General features: G+C 41.9%; 1 protein-coding gene across 1 annotated transcript in view; it reads left to right on the top strand.

Annotated features, from left to right (window-relative positions):
• The window catches only part of CFAP61 (cilia and flagella associated protein 61), a 324,874-nt gene that overhangs the window by 293,604 nt on the left and 8,243 nt on the right, over positions 1-23,027 (top strand). The window contains exon 25 of the mRNA XM_004376425.1: positions 12,302-12,392. Within this exon, the coding sequence (XP_004376482.1) occupies positions 12,302-12,392 (91 nt within the window). The remainder of the gene's footprint in view (positions 1-12,301; positions 12,393-23,027) is intronic.

Below are 23,027 nucleotides of genomic sequence, written 5' to 3'. Positions count from 1 at the left end.
CACACTAGCTGCTGGCACCAAACGTAATGCTTCAGAGACAGCAGACAATAACAAATCATATGAAGAAACAGGATAAGATGGCTAAAACTAGAGAGCAAAATAAAGGAGCAGAAAACCTTCCTGATGAGGAAATGGTGATAGAACTACCTGATAAGGAATTTAAAGGACTTATATATAGGACCCTCAAAGAGATCAGGAAAGAAATCAAGGAAAATACAGACAAAACCCTAGAAGAATTCAGAACAATACAAGAACAAAAATGACAAAATAGACAGTTAGGAGTCATACAACAAGAACTAGAAATCCAGAAAATTAACAATAAAATATCAGAAATAGATAACTCAATGGAAGGACAAAGACGTGAAACTGAATCAATGGAAGAAAGTATCAGAGAAATAGAGGACAAATCCCTTGATATTAATCTGTATGAGGAAGAATCAGAAAAAAGATTGAAGAAAAATGAAGAAAGCCTAAGAGTTATGTGGGACGCTATCAAGAGGAATAATTTACACATGGTTGGAATTCAGGAACAGGAGGAGACAAAAAAGAGCACAGAGAGAATTTTTGAAGATTTATTGGCAGACTTCCCTAATACCATAAAAGATGAGAAGTTTCCATCCAAGAAGCTCAGTGAACCACATATGTGATAGACACCCAAAGAAAAGACACAAGGACATAGTGTCTTAGGCTGGGTTCTCTAGAGAAGAAAACCAGTAAAGTGTATACATATATGCAGAGAGAGATTTATATCAAGGGAAAAGCCCATGCAGTTGTAGAGGCTGGAACGTCTGGAGTCTGTGGGTTAGGCTGGAGGCTTCTCCTGATTCACGTAGCTGCAGGGACTGGTGAACCCAAGATCAGCAGGTCGGACAGCAGGGCTGTGGCTCACAGGCTTCTAAGACTGATGAATCACAAGATCAGCAGGCAAGACAGCAGGTAAGCTGCTAGCTCAAGTCCCAAGAACCGCAGGTCGGATGAACAGGGCCAGCTGCAGGATTCAGAGCAAGCAAAAGCCTATGAGACTTGCCAGAAAGTCCGCCTATATTGCGATGCAGGCCACACCCCTAAGGAAACTCCCTTTCAACTGACTGGCTGCTCACAGTAGATCCTATTGCGGAGGTGATTACATTATATCAGATTTCATCATGTAGGTGATTACATTATATTGGATCTCATCATGGAGATTACATCATTATACATCATTATACCTAACTACATCGCAACTGTCAAACCACTGAGAATCATGGCCCAGGTAAGCTGACACACAACCTTAATGATCATAGTCCATCCCTTGTCAGATTGGCACCTGTACACATCTCCTTAAACAATACATAATCTCTGAATAAAGACAATTATAAAGTCATACTTGCACTCAACATAATACAACTAACACATTATACAACCAAAAATGCACTAGTGTTGTTTACATCTTATATTTTATGAATGAAGAAAACAAAAATATTTGATGCACACATCCGAGAAATACTCATAACAATTACAGTCCTTGTCTCTGCAACTGGTCACGTGGTCATAACTGGTATTTAAACCTTCATCTACCACCCATTCTGTATTCCCTTTGCCCTCAGCAAGCACCTCAGCTGGTCCTGTTTTTTTGTCCAGTGGGGGGACCCAAGTCTTCATTCCCAAAGAGTCTGGGCTATTAGTAGTCATGTCTGAACTGAGTTGTAGTTTTCCATTGTCTTTAATCACAGGGCATGGTAGTACTAAGAGTTGCCCTAAGGAGTCTCCTACATTCCAGACATATTCTTAGCCTCCATTATGTAATATCAATTCAATTTCCTCTTGGTTATCAGGATTAATCACACCAGCCAATATGGTAACCCCCTTCTTTGCCTGTTAATCCAGAGGCATAAGAAGCCCAAAGTGGCCAGATGGCATTCTTAACTTCCAGTTCAATGGAATCAGTGATGTGTCTCCAGGTGGGAGCATTCCTCCCTTTGGAACTAAGACCTCTAGACCTGCAGAGCATAGAGTCATGGGAACAGGAAACATAAATTAGAAATTTTCCAAGTGGGTCACTAGGGTCAATAGTGAGTGGTACGAATCCTGTTTCTACCCCTTGATTACTGGAGCCATGAATCCTGACTATTGGAGAAACAGCACCGTATATTGCATGCTGGTTTAGAGCATATACAGCCTCCTGGAGAACATTGCCCCCAACCCTGCAAGGTATTGCCACCTAGCTGGCACTGTACTTGTGTCTTTAGAAGGCCATTCCATCTTTTTATCAAGCCAGCTCCTTCAGGATGATGGGGAACATGGTAAGACTGGTGAATTCCATGAGCATGGGCCCACTGCCACACTTTATTTGCTGTGAAGTGAGTCCCTTGATCCGAGGTGATGCTGTGTGGGATTATATGACAGTGGATAAGGCATTCTGTGTGTGCATGGATGGTAGTTTTGGCAGAAGCATTGCATGCAGGGAAGGCAAATCCATATCCAGACTAAGTGTCTATTCCAGTAAGAACAAAATGTTGCCTTTTCCATGATGGAAATGGTCTCATGTAATCAACCTGCCACCAAGTTGCTGGTTGATCACCTCCAGGAATGGTGCCATATCAGGGACTCAGTGTTGTTCTCTGCTGCTGGCAGATTGGGCACTCAGCAGTGGCTGTACCCAAGAAGGCCTTGGTGAGTGGAAGTCTATGTTGGTGAGCCCATGCATAACCTCCATCCCTGCCACCGTGGCCACTTTGTTCATAAGCACATTGGGCAATGACGTGAGTGGCTGAGGAAAGAGGATGACTGGTTTCCACAGAACACATCATCCTATCCACTTGATTGTTAAAATCTTCCTCTGCCAAGGTCACCCTTTGGTGAGCATTCACATAAACACAAATATCCCCACTGGCCCATTCAGAGAGGTCTATTCACATACCTCTTCCCCATATCTCCTTGTCACCAATTTTCCAATCATGTTTCTTCCAAGTCCCTGACCATCCAGCCAAACTATTGACAAGAGCCCATGAATCAGTATACAATCGCACATCTGGCCATTTCTCCTCCAAGCATAGTGAACAGCCAGGTGCACTGCTTGAAGTTCTGCCAACTGGGAGAATTTTCCTTCACCACTGTCCTTCAGGGAGGTCCCAGGAAGAGGCTATAGTGCTACCACTGTCCACTTTCTAGTGGTACCTGCATATCATGCAGAATCATCTATAAACCAGGCACAAGTTTTCTCTTCCTCAGTCAATGGATCATAAGGAACTCCCCAGGAGGCCATAGGTGCAGAATGGGAGATGGAAGGTAATGTGACAGGAGAAGAGACCATGAGCATTTGGGCCACTTCCTCATGCAACTTGTGCCTTCAGGTCCTGCTCAAGCCTGATCTCATCTATACCACTTCCATTTAATGATGGAGTGATACTATCCAACTTTGTGTCTGTGTGGGTCAGATAACACCTAGTTCATGATGGGCAGCTCAAGCCACATGGTGATTTGGTGGCCCATGATTAAGCGTTCAGTCTCTGCTAAGGCCCAGTAACAAGCCAAAAGCTGTTTTTCAAAAGGAAAGTGGTTATCGACACAGGATAGCAGGGCTTTGCTCCAAAATCCCAAAGGTCTGCACTGTGATTCACAGTAGGGGCCTGACGAAGACTCCAAAGAGCATCTCTATCTGACATTGACACTTCAAGCACCATTGGGTCGGCTGGATCATATGGCCTAAGTGGCAGGTCCACTTACACATCATCCTGAACCTGTTGCAGAGCCTTCTCTTGTTCTGGGCCCTACTCAAAAGAAGCAGCTTTTTGAGTCGCTTGACAAATAGGCCAGAGTAGAACACCCAAATGAGGAATATGTTGCCTTCAAAATCCAAAGAGGCCCAATGGGTGTTGTGCCCCCTTTTTAATCGTGGGAGGGACAAGGTGCAATAACTTATCTTCACTTTAGAAGGAATATCTCAACATGCCCCCACCAGTGGGCCCCTAGAAATTTCACTGAGGTGGAAGGCACCTGATTTTTTTTTCGGATTGATTTCCCACCCTCTATAATGCAAATGTTTTACCAATAAGTCCAGAGTCATTGACACTTCTTCCTTACTAGGTCCACTCAGGATAATGTCATCAGTGTAATGGACCAATGTGACATCTTGTGGAAAGGAAAGGTGATCAAGATCCCTGCAGACTAAATTATAACATAGGACTGGAGGGTTGATATACCCCTGAGGTGGGACAGTGAACGTGTAATTCTTGCCTTGCCAGCTGAAGGCAAACTTCTTCTAGTGGTCCTTCAAAACAAATATGGAGAAAAAGGCATTAGCCAGATCAGTAGCTTCATACCAGGTACCAGGAGATGTATTAATTTGCTCAAGCAATGAAACCACATCTGCAACAGCAGCTGCAATTGGAGTCACCACTTGGTTAAGTTTTTGATAATCCACTGTCATTCTCCAAATCCATCTGTTTTTTGCGCAGGCCAAATAGGTGAGTTGAATGGGGATGTGATAGGAATCACCACCCCTGCACGCTTCAAGTCCTTGATGGTAGCAGTAATCTCTGAAATCTCTCTAGAAACAATGGTATTGTTTTTGGTTTACTATTTTCCTAGGTAGGGGCAGTTCTAATGGCTTCCATTTGGCTTTTCCTACCATAATAGCCCCTATTCTATTTTTCCGGGATCCAATGTGGGGATTCAGCCAGTTGCTGAGTATATCTATTCCAATTATGCATTCTGGAACTGGGGAAATCGCTACAGGATAGGATCAGGGACACACTGGACCTACTGTGAGATGGACGTGGGCTAACACTTCATTAATAACCTGACCTCCATATGTCCCCACTCTGACTGGTGGGCGAGAGTGATGTTTTGGGTCTCCTGAAATTAGTATCAGTTCAGAGCCAGTATCACTAATCCCTGAAAATTCTGATTATTTCCTTTGTCCCAATGAACAGTCACTGTAGTAAAATGTTGTAGATCCCTTTGGGGAAGGCTGGGAGAAAGACTAACAGTATAAGTTTTTGGCAGTGTAGTAGAGTCCTTCCACTAAGGGGACCCAGCCTCCCCTTCATTCAGGGGGTTGTGGGTCTTTAAACCCGCTCAAGTCTGGGAATTGATTTATGGGCCATGACTCTCCATTCTCATGATTAAAGTCAGACTGCTGTTTACTTGACCTAGAATTCTTCCACGTGTACAGATCAAGTAAATATTTAGTAGATTTCCTGTCTATTTCACTCCTACGGACACCATGACTAAATAGTAGACATTATTTCACTCCTCGGGACACTATGACTAAGTAGTCAATGCGATAAGTCCATATGAGTCAGACTATTCTGATTACAGCTTTGACTCCATGTCCATTACGGTAACCACACCCACCTTGTCTTTGTGATTGAGTGCAGCCACTTGGCCCCTACTACCATGGGGTCCAGTCAGCCCCATTTTAGTTAGGTGTCTTAATTCTGTTAAAGCAGTTCACGTTGTCAAATTTGACTTACATAAAATAGCAATCACAGCAGTCTTCAAGGATGCTGGGGCTCCCTTCACAAATTTGTTCCTCACATTTGTGGTAAAAGGTGTGTCCTCTGGGCACTCCATGTGTGGGTCTGTGGGTCTAAACTGATAAATTGACTTTAACATGCCAATTTCCCTACACCTTTGGATACCTTCTTCTAAGTATGCCAAAGCAGGTCTGCTGCTTCAGCTTGATTTAGTGTAGGCCACCACATAACTTGCTTCAGCAACCCAACCAAGTGAACTATTAGATCCTTTCCTAACCTCTTGAGCTGAAACACTGAATGAAGAATCTGTGCTTAGTGGGGTCATATCAAGAAACTCAGACTTATCTATCTTTATGTTCCTTGCTGCATTATTCCACACCCTTAATAGCCATTCCCACACATATTCCTTAGGTTTCTGTTTGTACATATTAAAAAAGTCAAGCAGTTCTTTTGAAGTATAGCCTATCTCTGTCTAGGTCACACTTTGTACTTCACCTTTTGGGGCTCTGTCTTAGACTGGGTTCTCTAGAGAAGCAAAACCAGTAAAGCGTATAAATATATATATAGAGAGAGAGATTTATATCAAGGAAACAGATCACTCGATTGTAGAGGCTGGAATGTCCCAAGTCCATAGATCAGGATAGAGGCCTCTCCTGATTCACACAGCTACAGAGGCTGGTGAACCCAAGATTGGCAGGTCGGAGAGCAGGGCTCCCACTCGCAGGCTGTGAAGATCAACAAATCCCAGGATCGGCAGGCAAGACTGCAAGGCTTCTCCTGATTCATGTAGCTGCAGGGGCTGGTGAGCCTAAGATTGGCAGGTTGGAGAGCAAGACTTTTGCTCACATGCTGTGAAGATCTGCAGATCCCAAGATCAGTAGGTAAGCTGCTAGCTCAAGTCCCAAGAACTGGAGGTGAGACAACAAGAGGCAGCTTCAGGATCCAGAACAAGCCAAAAGCCTTGGCAAGGTGAGCAGGAAGGAAGTAGGTGGTGGAGGGTGGAAAGATGAAGGCTGAGGAGGTGGTGAGCTGCCACAGGCCCCGCCTCCACCAGTACCACTCAGCAGATTCCATCATGGGGGTAATCACATATCAAATTTCAACAGGGAGGTGATTACAACATTATACAACTGCCAAAACACAGAGAATCATGGCCCAGCCAAGTTGACACACAATCTTAACCATCACAGGTTCGCTGGGACTTAAGTCTATATATAGGTCTAGAAGCCAAAATGGGTGGTGGGGATGTGTTTTGAGAACACTCAGCATTGTCTTGTAGGGCATCTGCTTCAGGTGATGCCCCACTCAGTGACTCAGACGAAGACTCTTCAGACATAGCTGGTTAATCTCATCAGATGGGAGTAGGGGGACTAATGATTTTATGGGGGAGGGTGGCTTAGCAGACAAAGATGGAGTAATCTCTTCAGATGGGAGTGAGAGGGCTGGTTCTGTTGGCAGGAGTGATTCAACAGAATTTAGGGGCTCAGTGTCTACAGCTTCCTAATTATCTGCCCATATGTCCTCATCCCAAGTTTCAGGATCCCATTTCTTCCCAATCAATGCCCTCACTTTAACTTCGGAAACCACTTGAGTTTGGAAATTAAGTTGGCATTGTAATTCAGCCACTCTTCCAGTAAGACTCTGGGTTTGGTTTTTTGCAATCTCAGCTCTGTTACTATAAGAAATAAGGCTTTCTTTCAAGGCACAAGTGGAAACTTTGAGGTCATTTATGCAGCCCTTGAGCTGTGACTCTGAAGCCCTGAGCTCATCTCTTTCTTTCATCACATTGCCTAGGGAAAGTAGGACCAAACAACTAGCTTCCTTATACTTCTCATTATTACAAAATTCTGGAAAGGTATCAAACATGCGATCACCCAGAGCCTTACCTCTCACCAATACCTGGTCTATTGGTGGTAACATTTTGTGTACTTCTATTGCCACCTTACACCGTGGATTAGCAGTGCCCTCTTTATTAATGGAAGCAGAGTCATCAACATCTTTAAGACTAACCAGACTTGAGAACCAATTTTAGAAAAATCATCCTTAAAGATGATTAGAGAAACAATTTTGTTTCTCTAGACCCACTCTTGGTACCAAATGTCTTAGGCTGGGTTCTGTAGAGAAGCAAAACAGTGAAGCATATCAATCTGTAAACACCGATAATTTCAAAACAAAAAGGGGAATAAATGATGTAGTTTTAGAACTTCCATATGGAGAGGAAGACAAGGCGATATCAAAATATAACAGAATGCTATAAACTTAGCAAGATAAAGGTAAATTTCAGAGCATCCACAGAAAAATTTAACAAATCTACTCACCAAAACAAAGAAGAAAATAAAAAAGACTCAGTAAACATAAAATCAATAACAAAGTTCAATGAAAAGAAAATCCATAAACAAAATGAAGGCACAGAAAATTAAATAGAACAAAGAAACTGTCAACACCACACACACAAAAATACAAAATGACAGCAGTGAATTCATACATATCAATAATCACACTGAATGTAAATGGTTTAAATGCACCAGTCAAGAGACAGAGAGTGGTAGGAAAAAAAACATACCCATCAACATGTTGCCTATAAGAGACACACCTTAGTCACAAAGACATAAATAGATTAAAAAACAAATGATGGAAAAAATATATCAAGAAAACAGTAACCAAAAGAGAGCAGGATTGGCAATAATAATCTCCAACAAGAGACAAAGAAGAAGGTTATATAATGATTAAAGGGTCAGTCCACCAAGAGGACATAGCCATAATAAATGTTTACACACCCAATGATAGAGCTCCAAAATGCATAAAGTCAAAGCATTTCTAATTTTAATAATGAAGGCTGCCATGTTTCTGCTCTAGGATGATTTATAGGAGGCCCACAGTGGTCCACATGCCCTAACCACTGCTTGTCCACCCCAAACTGGGTTGCTACAGGTGGTGCTAAAGATTTTCTAGGGTTGGTAGATGCAACCCTCCCCATCCAGGCCTCTGGCACCAAAGCCCTCTTCCATGGGCTGCCCCCCACCCACCCCTTCTCTCCACCTCCTGGGGACCAGCTCTGTACAGATGCAGTTGTGACCAGAGCTCACAGTGGGCAAGAGAAGGAGACCTGTCCTGGACTAGCTTCCCTGCAAGGTCACAAGTGCCCCATGCAGATGGAGAAAGTGAGGAGGAAGCACTCAGGCGAAAGTCAGTGAGGCATCAGGAGGAGACTAGAGCCTTGGAAGTGACCAGAAAAGACGGAGATGTGGGGAGGATCGTCTTGGTTGCACAGACCACCACAAGGATGAAGCCCATCAGGCAGGAAGGCCAGTGTGGAAGGTGTTTAAAGGCAGGGAGGGGGACACGAACCTTAGACACACCTCAGGGGAAGAAGCAGAGAAGGTGCAGCAGGTGGCTGAGGTGCGGATTTGGAGCAGGAAGAGGTATGAGCTAGAAATGTAAGCTTGGAGGAAGCCCTGAGCACACCCTCAGTCAGCCTTACCCAGCTGAGCACGTCACCCCCATCCCCAGTGTGAAGGCCAGGCTCCTGAAGCTCCACAACCCACAGCTAGGGCAGAGAGGGAGCTAACCAGGGCTTTCCAGAACCCCAGTTTCCATATAGTTGAAATGGGCAGTGTAGAAAATGCTCAGCTGGGGGGCCAGTCAGTTGCCATTAACTTTGGTGTTGTCCTTCCCATACAGGATTGAATTGGGGGAAAATTGCAATTCCATTTAATTATTTCCATAATGGTATTAAATTTGCCTAATGTTGGATAAGGAGTCCCCACGTGGTGCAAACGGTTAATGCATTTGATTGCTAACCGAAAGTTTGGAGGTTTAAGTCCACCCAGAGGTGCCTCGGAAGAAAGACCTGGTGGTCTGCTTCCGAAAGATCAGCCACTGAAAAACCTTATGGAGCACAGTTCTACTCTGACACGCATGAGATCACCATGAGTCGAAGTTGACTCAATGGCAACTGGGTTAAAGTTGGATAAAATGTAACGGCAGTGAGAGGGAGGGAGGGTTTTTGTTTGGGGGGCACTGAGTTATGTTAATGGTTGAGGAGTATTTTGGAAAAGAATAATGATATTGGTGGCACAACATGAAAAATGTAGTCCATGTCACTGAATTGTAAATCTAGAAGTTGTGTTGGCGATTGTTTTGGTGTGTATGTTTTCACCACAATAAAATACATATAACGTAATGACATCTGCTGGGGGGAAATGGCCCTGGACTGCCCTTTACCTATGGGATGCCTTCATAGCCCCCCGCCCCGAACCTGGGCCCTGGTTTGTGAACTCAGCTTGCAACTTCCTCCTTGTCCAGACCAAATCCAGCTCTGAAATAATCAATGAGCAAGCCTCCCCCAGCCTCGTGCAAGAGTTTTTTGTTTTTTGGTTTTTTATAACTAAAGCACGTGTGTTTTCAGCAAGTAAATGATAATGCCTACATTTTAAAATGCTCTCTACAAACCATAGCCCCCTGTAGAAAATGGAGCCTCAAAGAGCTTTCATCCCAAGCAGAACCCCCAAACATCACTTTAAAGGCCTTTTCACGTAAAACCAACGTCTCAAGCCACACAGCCATTTCCGAAGCTGCTGGCAAGTTTGATGTGCATAGAGTTTGGTTGTTGGGAGAATACTACTCTATTTCTGAAGGAAATACTGGAAACCATAAGGTTTTTAAATCTTTTATAAAAATTGTTACAGAGACCCATTTTCTCTTAAAAAAAGTGAATTGCCTAAAAAAGTTAATTTGCCAGAAGCAAATGAGGTCTTGAGGGGCATCAAAGTACATTATGGGCAGGGGCCAAGCCACCAGGGGCTGTGAGTGGTGATGACAGGGCCACAGCGTAGAGGCAGCACGGAGGAAAAGGGGCTTCATACGGTGGCTCCTGAACGTCCATCTGGAGCATGTTAAGCTATCACTGCCAAAATAGGCACTCTCAGTGAGAACTGGAGAATCACCTTGTAAGTTCATTTCTTTGCTGGGTAATTTCTGGGTAACTTTTTTTTTTTATCAGAGGAAATGATTTTTTTTTTTTCACATCTGTCCAAAACACCTTATATCTAACACCAGCCCTGCAAATACTAGCTACTTCATCTGACTGGAGGTGATGCTATTATCCACTCACTCAAGAGCCTGGCCCGAAGTCCTTTAAACAGAGAAGACAAGGGCATCTTGGAAATGGCAGATTAATGCTATTCGTTTTCTTCCTAGAGCTTCCTCCCCCCACCCCAATGCCCCAAGTGCCTTCTGAGCAGAGTTCCAATCGGAATAGGGGGCCTTCCAGTGACATTCCTGCCATGGCTTCTGTCCCTGCTTCAGGGATTGATCAAGTCTGAAATCCCCATTTTACCCCTGGCTAAGGGTGTCATCTTACAAGTATGTGACAGGTTGTGAAGGATTTGATATTGTAAACAGATGTGGCAGAGCCGTTCTCAAGACAGGGCAGGAGCCTACATGCCCCTTGTGGTTGCACACCAGCTCTGTCTCCCATGTGGGAGCATTATCGTTTCAAGCCTCTTTACAGGTTGCCACTAGGGACCACCACTGAAGCAGCAATAAAATTAAGAACGAACCTTCTGAGTCAACTACTTGGTTTGGTGTCATGGGTATTTTTTTCATTATCATGCTTGACTTTAGTGGAACCCACAAGTTCTTTCTTGAGAGAGAAAGAAATCTAAATAGAACTCTATAAACATCTTTCTCTTTTATAAACAAAAATGGCTGCTATGATGAATTCTGGGAATACTGGTAGCAAACAGCTTGCTACAGAGATGATTTATCACCTTCTGTACAAAGCTCCTACAATGTTTTACCACAAGTGGCAATGGTGGGGTGTGTGAAAGAAATAAAAAAGTTCTCCTAGCTCACTGGTATTTAAACCATTTAACACACTGTGAGGGGACTAGGGTTTGTCCGTTATCCAGAGTCTGGTCATTGTGTTCATCTTTTAATGCCTCAGTGGTCCTGGGACTCTTACCTCGTTCCTAAAAACTAACTTTAAGTCTCAGGAAATGGAGAATGCTTATCTGCAACAGTCCTTTCTCTCCCTGTGCACACACCTGACATCCGCTGACAGTGATGGGTGCACCTCCCTCGCATCCAGAGGAGAGTGAAGCTCACATAGTCAGCGTGTCCTGACCCTGAAGAAGTTTAGCTTCATGTCCCATGACACACTTAGCATTAAAATAAAGAGCTAAACACCAATCAACATTCTTGGTTATTCTAAGAATGTCAGATTTTCCACTCTCACCTATAATAAAGGACAACCATATTGTTCTCCATGTAAGAAAGCATTTATTCAAACAGTTTACAGGGAAAAGTTCTCCGATAAAAACACCAAAAGAGCTGCTCTCCTAAAAGAGATTCAATTAGGCATCAGTGCAATTGTACCGAGACCAGGTTGCAACATCGAGGTGGCCTGCTTTTCTGGTCATTATTAATCCAGAAACCTTAATGATGAACAATGTTTGTGTCATTGTCTGCCCAAATTTAATTTGTTTATGCAGCAGTTCAGTTAATCCTGCAATCTGTTTTTCTCAAACGAGGGCAGATAATAGAGACACCGTTCTTTACAAGTCTTCAGGCTTTTAAATTCTGATAACATCAGGATTCTTCACTGGGTCTTGCCCCAGCTCTGAATTAAACCACTTTAAATGTAATTATGGAACCTGGCCTTACATCAGGAACATCCATTTAAAAAATTGATTGGCCAGGCTATTATACAAGGCATTTTATGAGCAAACGATTGCGAAGGGGCCAGAACTGTAATTTATAAAGGCAAAAAAGCAGGTAAATACTTTATTAGTGATAATGAGAGGTTTGCCAGATAACTGAATCTTTTTTCTCCTCACTAGCTACTTCATGGAGCCGTGGTGCATGGCCCTCTTCCACGATCGTTTTATTGATCTCAGGAAAGAGTTACGCCAGATCTTAACCTCCAAAGAGGTAAGTGTGATCAATGGATATGTAGAGTCTTCCTTGCAAATTATAAACAGTTTATATGTGTTGATCATTTGGACTTTTCCCTATATTCCCACCTTATGGGTGTTTTTAAACCAACTGTACCTCATATAAGCAAACTATTTGGTATGCAAACATAGACAGTGATATCTCAGGGAAAGTGGTGGGTATTTAAATCCCTTTGTAGGGGGAGCAAATTATCCTTTACCTTTTTACGAGTGACTGTGTTTTCATTATCAGCTAACAGTAAAGGCTAAAAGCTGAATCTGAGTTGTATTTGCCTGCCCCCAAGAATGAATATTGCATTCCTATAGTTTCTGTCTATATTTGCCAGTAAACATTTCTATTTGGCAGATGTAAAGGGGAGTCAGCCAGGTGTCAAAACGCACTCCTTTTATAACTGAAACTACTTTCTCAAACTCATTCAAGATTAACTGGAAGTTAGACTAACCTGTCCCGAAGGTTCCATGCTCAGCAAGAAAGTTCACTCTGCAGTGAAATAGTGAGATAGTTGTGAAACTTTAAATTAATTACATTATTTCATTCAACATTGGAGTCTGTAGCAGATCTAACGAAGTTAACACCTGTGCTCAGAGTGGTCAAATATCGAGCCTAACCTCTACCTTGCTTCACTCAGACAAGGGCTGGGGCCTGGCTCATTGGTTCCCACCTTGTTTTACTCCCCAGGTGGGTACTTCCTATGACTCCAGTGTCACTTGCACTGGAGAGTCCCATGCCCCTTGTTGTTTTGAGTGGCGTAGGCAGCACAGATGTAGATCACGTATCAAGTACCAACTGCAGTCCAGGCGCAACATGCACCACCTCAGTTGCTCATAACAAGAACCCTGTAAGGTGGCTGGAGATACTATTGGTATGCTTCCAGTTTTACCAATGAGGAAGCTGAAGCTTGGAGATTTTAAATAACCCACCATGGATTACCAGCTAGTGATGACCAGCAAGATTCAAACTCGAGTGTCTTTCCCTCCAAAGCCAGGAATATAGGCACTGAGCCATTCTAGCTGAGCTGTGTGGCTGGGCGCTGTCTCCTCATTGCCCCCTTTTCAGTTTGACTCCTGGGGTCCAAGATAGGAAATTTAAATAACTTTCAAATCTAAAGTAGATTCAGATTGGGGAAACATAGGTTTAAAATTTAAACCAAACCCAAATGTCTTTAAGAACCAGGCAAGTAAATATAAATGAAGGGCCAACAGGTACATGAAAAGATGCTCAACATCATTAGCCATCAAGCTGATTCCGACTCACAGTGACCCTATAGGAAAGGGTAGAACTGCCCCAAAGAGTTCCCAAAGAGCACCTGGTGGATTTGAACTGCCAACCTTCATGGTTAGCAGATGTAGCTCTTAACCACTACGCCACCAGGATTTCCTCGTTAGCCCTCAGGGAGATGCAGATCAAAACCACAATGAGATACCACCTCATCTCCATTAGAATGGCAAAGATAAAAAGGAAAACAACAGGTATTAGAGAGGATGTGGAGAAATTGGAACCCTCATCCATTGCTGGTGGAATGAAAAAATGGTACAGCCACTGTGGAAAACAGTTTGATGGTTCCTCAGAAAGTTAAACGTGACAATATCATACGACCCACCAATCCCAAAAGAAGTGAAAGTGGGAATGCAAACAGAAACCTGTATACCCATGTTCACTGCAGCACTTTTCACAATAGCCAAAAGGAGGAAACAACGTAAATGTCCATCAATAGATGACTGGATAAACAAAATATGGTATATGTATGTAATGGAATATTACTCAGCCATAAAGAGCAATGAAGTCCTGATATATGCCTCAACACGGAGGAACCTTGAAAACATTATGCTAAGCAAAATAAGTCAGTCACAAAAGGACAAATATTGAAATAAGCAAATATATAGAATACAAAGCTTATTAGTGGTTTCCAGGGTGGGAGGAGTCACTAGGTGGCACAAACGGTTAAGTGTTCGACTACTAGCCAAAAGGTTGGTGGTTCAAACCCACCCAGAGGTACCTCGGAAAACAGGCCTGGCATTTGCTTCTGAAAGGTCATTGCCTTGAAAACCCTATGGAGCAGTTCTACTCGGCATACATGGGGTCACTATGAGTTGGAATCAACTCCATGGCTACTAACAACAACAAGGGTGGGAGGGAGGGAGAAAGGGGGAATTTTTGCTTGAGAAGCACTGAATTTATGTTAATAGTGGTATAATTATTCGGAAAAAGATGAGGATAAATGTTGTGTAACATAAAGAGTGTAATAAATATCATTAAATTGTACATGTAGAAATTGTTGGATTGGCAGATATTTTGTTTATATTTGCACCACAATAAAAAATGTATGCTATACAAAAAATATACATGAGGGAAGTGGAGGAGTCTATGAATATATGCAAAGGTTTTACGCTGCTGAAGTCCTTCAAATGAGATTATATATACATAATTAATTTATACATATAATTAATATATATACATAATTATCAGCTATCTTGTTATATGACATTTTGCGCTTACGACAATAGTGAAAAAATCTACTATCCGATTATATTGCGCATTAACGACGTATGTCTGGCAGTAACGAACACCGAGGTGCAAGGCAAGAATAACATTTGCTGTGATGGTTAAGGTTGTATGTCAGCTTGGTTGGGCCATGATTCTCAGTGGTTTGGCAGTTATGTACTGATGTAATTTGGCGGTTATTAATAATGTGGTCATCCTCCATTTTCACATAACACTGATTTTCGCATAATGACCTGGTCTTTGTAACCTAATCATGTCGATAAGTGAGGAGTCCGTGTACACATAACTGAAAAATGCTACAAGCCAAACAGATTGCTACACTTCATCCTGGGGCTGTGAGGAGATCAGCTCAGGTTGAAATCTGAACCTGAGTTGAAAGGCTGGTGCTTACTCCTCAGACATACTCCCTTTCTCTCAAAGTGTAATCTGCAGTTCACTACTGCCCCATAGTAAAGTTTCATTAGTTTTCTAGTTATCCCATCAAAACTCTGAGCCTAATTCCTTCTAATCTCAGATCCAAGCTCCTCAGTTGACATTTTGCATACAGCCAAGAGGACTTGGGCATCGAGTTTCACATCCACCCTTGACGTTCCCTGCACCTTACCAAGTATACTGTCAAACCCAATGACAGTCACTTTTCATGGCAATTCGGGACATTTGAGGAAGACACACTAAGGGCTCCCAACCATTCTTTTCAGTTGTCTAGATTTCCAAAAAGTGAAACACACTCCTTTTCTTCCTCTAGAAGAAAAGCCTTCACTGAGGGATTGTTCTCTTTTCAACATTTCCATTTGTCAAATGGGAAAGGATACCAGAAGAGGTGGTGTATGAGGGTGGCTGTCTCTTGCTCAGCTGCGCCACTCACTGTGATCTTGAGCAGATCCACAGAATCCTAAGAAATAGGAGCTAGTTGTGCTCACCACAGAGAGCTGTGGGAGGAGTAAAGGAGGGAATGTGTGCAAGCACATGTCACAGAAGAAGGGCTCTGTAAGTGCTGGCCACCATGAGTCACAGTTACAGTGGAGATGGGTGACAATAGAAGCAATAGTCATATAAGCAGACATACAGGAATTTCATTTTAGAGTCTGGGAATAGGAAAATAAAAAGGATACCCTTCACTAAAGAATAACAATAATCCTTTTTCTCAAATTTTGAGATGACGTACCTCTTTCATTTCACTTTCTACTTTGATTTCAGAGAAATGCACAAATTCAGTCCTATTAAAGACATCATCCTAGGGTTTTGGTATATAAATTTTCTTCTCCCTCTACATGTGAAGAGAGGAATGAAATACAATAAAATATGACTGTTATTATAAATCACTTCAAATCTATATATTATTTATTTAAAAAATAAGCTCATTAGAAGACATCATAAATCATTTTGTGGAAGTAAAGAAAGGAACAGACTATAAATCCACTGGCACTACATTTGGGCTGTGGCTGAGGCCAGAGAGTCACTGACCAAGGTTAAATTTTGTGTAGTCAAATTATCCTTCAAAATCTTTTAACAAAGATATAATTACAAACATGTATGCACTTAACAACAGAGTCGTAAGATGTATGAAGCAAAAATTGACAAAATTGAAGGGCAAAATAGACAAATTTACAATAAAAGTTAGAGACTTCAATACTCCATTTTTAATAATGGAGCAGACGACAACACGGAAGATCTATAAGGAAATAGAAGACTTGAACAATACTATAAACCAACTAGACCTAACATATATATACAGAACACTTCACTAAACAACAGAAGAATACACATTCTTCTCAAGTGCACATGAACATTCTCCAGGATAGACCATATGTTAGGCCACAAATAAGTCTCAATAAATTTAAAAAGATTGTAACATTACAAAGTACCTTTTCTGACCACAGTGGAATGAAATTAGAAATCAATAACAGAAGGAAAGCTGGAAAATTCACAAATACGTGGAAGTTAAACAACACGCTCTTAAACAACCAGTGGGTCAAAGAAGAAATCATAGGGGAATTGGAAAATACTTTGAGACAAATAAAAGCAAAAGCACAACATAACAAAACTTATGGGATGAAGTGAAAGCAGTGCTCAGAGGGAAATTTATAGCCGTGAATGCTATAAAAGAAAAAAGAAAAATATCTAAATCAATAACTTAACTTTACAACTTAAAGAACTAAAAAGAAAAGATTAAACTAAACCCAATGCAACCATGAGGAAGGAAATAATTAAGAACAGAGATAAATGAAATAGAGAATGGAAAAATAATAGAGGAAATCAACAAAACTGTAAGATCAACAAAATTGACAAACCTTTAGCTATACTGAGAAAAAAAAGAGAGAAGACTCAATTGGCTAAAATCAGAAATGAAAGTGGGAAGAAATAAAAAAGAATTATAAGAAAATACTATGAACAATTGTACAACAATAAATTAGATAAGCTAGATGAAATAGACAAACTCTTAGAAACACAAAAACTACCAAAACTGACTAAAGAGGAAATAGAAAATCTGAACAGACCTATAGCAAGTGAAGAGATTGAATCAGTAATCAAAAACCTCACAACAAAGAGAAGCCCAGGACTAGATGGCTTCACTGGGAAATTCTACCAAAAATCAAAAGAATTAACACAAATCCTTCTCAAACTCTTCCAAAAAATAGAAGAGGATGAACACTTTTTATCCTCATGCCAAAGCCAAATGAAGACATCACAAGAAAAGAAAACTACAGACCAATATCCCTTATGAATATACATGCAAAAATCTTCAACAAAATATTAGAATATTAAATTCAGTAGCATATCAAAAGGACTATACACCATGACCAAGTGGGATTTATCCTAGGAATGCAAGGGTGGTTTGACAAAAGAAAATTGATCAAGGTAATATATCACATTAATAGAATGAAGGAAAAGAACCACATGATCATCATAATTAGATGAGATTGTCACTGAAAGGTGAGATGGTCACAATGTGAGAGGTGAGATAGTCACACTGAGAGGTGAGATGGTCACACTGGGAGATGAGATAGTGAGATAGTGATAGTGTGAGAGGTGGAATAGTCAGTGTGGCAGGTGAGATGGTCATTCTGTGAGAAATGACTGTGATAGTCTGAGAGTTGAGGTGACCACAGAGAGAGGTGATATGGTCACACTAAAGATGAGATGGTCACACTGAGTTGAGATATAGTGTGAAAAGTGAGATGGATACTATATGAGAAATGAGATGGTCAAACTGAAAGGTGAGATGATTACACTGTGAAAGGTGACATGATCTCACTGTGAGATGTCAGATGGTCACACTGAGAGGTGAGATGGTCACACTAAAGAGTGAGATGGTCACATTATGAGAGGTGGGATGATCACACTTAATAGTTAGAAGTCACAATGAGAGAGTAAAATGGTCACAGTCTGAGAGGTGACATCACACTGTGAGAGGTGATATCACTCTGAGATGTGACCTGGTCACATTGAGGGGGAGATGGTAACACTGAGATGTGAGATGGTCATAGTATGAGGTAAGATGGTAACAGTGTGAGAGATAAGATGGTCAGTCTATGAGAGATGAGATAATGAGATGTGAGATGGTCACATTGAGAGTTGAGATGGCCACATGTGAGAAGTAAGATGGTCACACTGAGACGTAAGATGGTCAAATTGAGAGGTGACATATTCACATTGAGTGGTGTGAGGGTCACATAGAGGGGGAGATGGTCACAGTGAGATGGTCACACTTTGAAGGGTGTGATGTTTGGTCCCACTGTGAGAGGTGAAATAGTGACATTGAAGGTGAGATGGTCACATTGAGAAGTGAGATGGTCATAGTGTGAGAGTTGAGGTGATCACACAGACAATGGTGAGATGGTCATCATGAGAGTGGTGAGATGTGCACACTATGAGAGGTGAGATGGTCACACTGATAAGTGAGATGGTCACAATATTTGACATAAGATGGTCACAGTGTTAGAGGTAGATGGTCACACTGAGAGAGGTGAGATAGCCATACTGTAAGAGGTAATATGGTTACACTGTGGTGGTGAAATAGTCAAAGTGTGAGAGTGGAGATGAAGAAAGAAGTTAGAAGGTTACAGTATGAGAGGTGAAATTATCACAATGATTGGTGATATGGCCACTCTGAGTTGTGAGATGGTCACACTGAGTGGTGAGATGCTAACAGTGTGAGAGGTGAAATGATCACACTATGAGAGGTGACATGGTAGCCTTGAGACATGAGATTCTTACACTGAAGGGTGAGATGGTCACACTGTGAGAGGTGCCATGATCAACTCTGAAAGGTGAGATGGACACAAGAGTGGTGAAATGATCCAACAGTAAGAGGTGAGATCGTTATACAGGGAAAGGTGAAATGGTCACACAGGGAGAGGTGAGATGGTCACAGAGTGAGAGATGAGATGGTCACAGAGTGAGAGATGAGATGGTCACATTGTGAGATGTGAGAAGATCACACTGTGAGGTGAGATTGGCATGAGTGATGAGATGGTCAGATTGATGTATAAGATGGTCACACTGAGAGGTGAAATAGTCACACTATGAGAAGTGAGATGGTCAGTATGATAGGTGACATGTCACAGTGTTAGATGTGGGGTAGTCACACTGAGAGGTGAGATGGTCACACAGGTGTGGTAAGATGGTCACACCTTGAGGTGTGAGATGATCACACTGTGAGAAATAGATTAGATGGACAAACTTAGTGTGGAGACAAACACATTGTGAGATGAGGGATGGTCACTGTAAGTGTTGAGATGGTCACACTATGTTGTGATATGGTCAGTCTGGAATAATGAGGTGGCCATAGTATGAGACGTGAAATGGTCACCATGAGAGGTGTGATGGTCAAACTGAGAGGTGACATAGATGTACTGAGAGGTGAGATGGTCACTTTGAGTTGTAAGACAGTTACAGAGTGAGAGGTGAAATAGTCACACTGAGATGTGAAATGGTCATACAAGAGATGTGAGATGGTCACAGTGTGAGTTGAGATCATTACACTGTGAGAGGTGAGATAATCACGGTGTAAGAGGTTAGATAACCACAGTGTGACATGTGAAATGGCCGCACTATAAGATGTGACATAGTCACACTGTGAAATGTGAGATGGTATCACTGTGAGAGGTGAGATGCAATGGTCACACTTTTCAGTCAGGTTATCACACTGAGAGGTGAGATTTCACACTGAGCTGAGATGACTCACACTGCAGGAGATAACATAGTCACAGTGTGATAGGTGTGATGATAACAGTGTGAGAAATGAGATGGTTACAGTGTGACAGAAGAGATGGTCACACTCTGAGAGCTGAGACCATTATACTGTGATAGTTGATATTATCGGACTGACAGAGGTGTGAGATGGTCACAGTGTGAGAGTTAAGACAGTCACAGTGAGATGTGAAATGGTCACACTGAGAGGTGAGGTGTTCACAATGGAGAGATGAAATAGTCAAACTGAGAAGTTACGTGGTTTCACTGTGAGATGTTAGATGGTCACACCATAAGATGTGAGATGGTCACACTGAGGTATGAAATGGTCACACTGAGATGTGAGATGACATGGTCACGGTGTGAGAGGTCAGATGGCCACACTGTGAGAGGGGCATTGGTCACACTGAGAGGTGAGATGGTCAAAATGAGAGGTGACATGGTCACACTGAGTGTTGAAGTGGTCAGAGTGTGTGTGGTGAGATGGATATACATATGGATGGTTAGAAGTTCATGCTGAGACGTAAGATGGTCACAATATAATAGGAAAAAATGGTCATAGTGTGAGAGTTAAGATGTTCACACTGTGAGAGGTAAGATGGTCACAGTGGGAGACAGGAGATCATCACACTCTGGTGAGATGGTCACACTGAGAGGTGAGATGGTCACAGTGGGAGACAGGAGATCATCACACTCTGGTGAGATGGTCACACTGAGAGGTGAGATGGTCACAGTGGGAGACAGGAGATCATCACACTCTGGTGAGATGGTCACACTGAGAGGTGAGATGGTCACGGAAAGTGATGAAATGGTCACAGTGAGAGGTGTGAGACTGTCAAAATGAGCTTTCAGATGGTTACACTGAGGGTGAGGTGATCACATGCAGTGTGAGATAGTCATAGAGTGAGAAGTGAGTTGGTCACACCGTGAGAGGTCAGAGATCATACTGAGAGATGAGTAGGATACATTGTGCGAGGTGTAATGGTCACACTGAGAGAACTGATGGTCAGACTGTGAGGTGACATGGTCCCCCTGAGTGGTGAAATGATCACAGTGTGAGGGGTGAGATGGTCACCATGTAAAAAATGAGATTGTAACACTGAGAAGTCAGATGGTCACACTGAGGTGAAATAGTCACACTGAGGGCTGAGACGGTCACAGTGTGAGAGTTGAGGTGGTCACTGTAGGAAAGGTGAAATGGTCACAGGGTGAAAAGTAAGATTGTTACACAGAGATGTGAGAGGGTCATACTGATTAGTGATGTGGTTACTGTGAGTGGTGAGATGGGTCTCACCGTGATAGGTGAAATGGTAACTCTGAGAGGTGAGATACTCGATGAGAGAGATGAGATAGTCTAGGAGAAGTGATATTGTCAGACTGTGAGACGCTACATGTTCAAACTGTGAGATGGTCACAGTGTGAGAGGTAGAACTGTCACATTGTGAGAGGCGATATGGTCACCATGAGAGGTGACATCGTCATCCTGTGAAAGTTGTGAGTGTAACATTGAGACATGTGCTCACAGTGTGAGGCATGGGATGGTCACACTGAGTGGTGAGATGGTGTCACTGTGAGAGGTGAGATTGTCACTCTGAGATGGTCACATTCAGAGGTGAGATGGTCACCCTGTTACAAGTGAAATGGTCATACTATGAAAGGCAAATGTACAAAAATCCAGTATTTTCCTGAAAATTCCATGTTGTGATTTTACACTATTCAACCCAAGTAAAACAGCATCATCTAACCTGTTTTTGTGTTGGTTTGATACAATTATTCAGAAAAATAAAGGGAGAAAGAATGAACCTAGTATATATTGCAGCATACATCCTTGGGGACGTGTTGACTGTGCTGTAACATTTCAGCATTCCCAATGTATAGTTCTCAGCATTATTTGTCTTTTTCTCTCCCTGCCTTTGTTGAGCTGGTTTAAATCTGAAATCCTGTGGTCCTCACTGACTGTTGTTCTAATTGCTGTGCATATAATCTCAGGCATCTATTAGTGTCTTGCTTAAATAACCAAATGATAATTACATTAAAAACAAAAAAACAAACCCATTGTTGTTGAATCAATTCCAACCATAGCAACTCTGTAGGACAGAGCAGAACTGCCCTATAGGGTTTCTAAGGCTGTAAATCTTCACGGAAGCAGACTGCCACATGTTTCTCCTGCGGAGTGGCTGGTGGGTATGAACCTCTGACCTTTCGGTTAGCAGATGAGTGCTTAACCACTGTACCACATCCTTATACCTTGAATCTATTTTTCTATCTATAAGTTCTTACCATTAATGAATTAATAATCCAATGGAACTCTACAAGTAATCCATTCTTTATTTCTGTTCAAAACAAAATGTAGAATTATTGTCATTTCAAATAAATCCACCATCCACGTCCACAAGACTCTTCCTTTAGGGAAATGTTCAATTATTACACTGTTTAGAAAGTGTACAACTCAAACCTTGGTGAGACACTTTTAATAACAGCCCTACTATAGACAGGCAGATACGTGGTGAAGCAAATATAGTAAAATCTTCCTGTAGAATCCAGGTGGGGGATAGGTGGATGTTCACTGTACAATTTTGTCATCTTGATTGAATGTTTGACATTTTTTATAATAAAACATTGGCAAGATCCCGACAATATTATAGATATAATTGTTAATTTCAAATGTCTTTATTCTCTCTGAGCCCTGTCTCTAAAGATATCAATGAAATTTTATTTTACTGAGAATTGATCCCAAGGTTTTTAAATCCTATTTCTTCCAGATTGTAAGAAAGTAAACCATCTAGGAATTTTCACGTAAATATATTTAATCACATCCTTTCTTTTTTTTTCCCCCCCTTTTTTCCTCATTTTTTAAAATTTTTTTTATTGTACTTCAGGTGAAGGCTTACAGAACAAATAGTTTCTCATGAAACA

This window comes from Trichechus manatus, unplaced genomic scaffold (genome assembly GCF_000243295.1).
Source record: "Trichechus manatus latirostris isolate Lorelei unplaced genomic scaffold, TriManLat1.0 scaffold00042, whole genome shotgun sequence".
Lineage (NCBI taxonomy): Eukaryota > Metazoa > Chordata > Mammalia > Sirenia > Trichechidae > Trichechus > Trichechus manatus.
The sequence above is the reverse complement of the archived record's forward strand: the minus strand, read 5'-3'. Positions and strand labels throughout refer to the sequence as shown.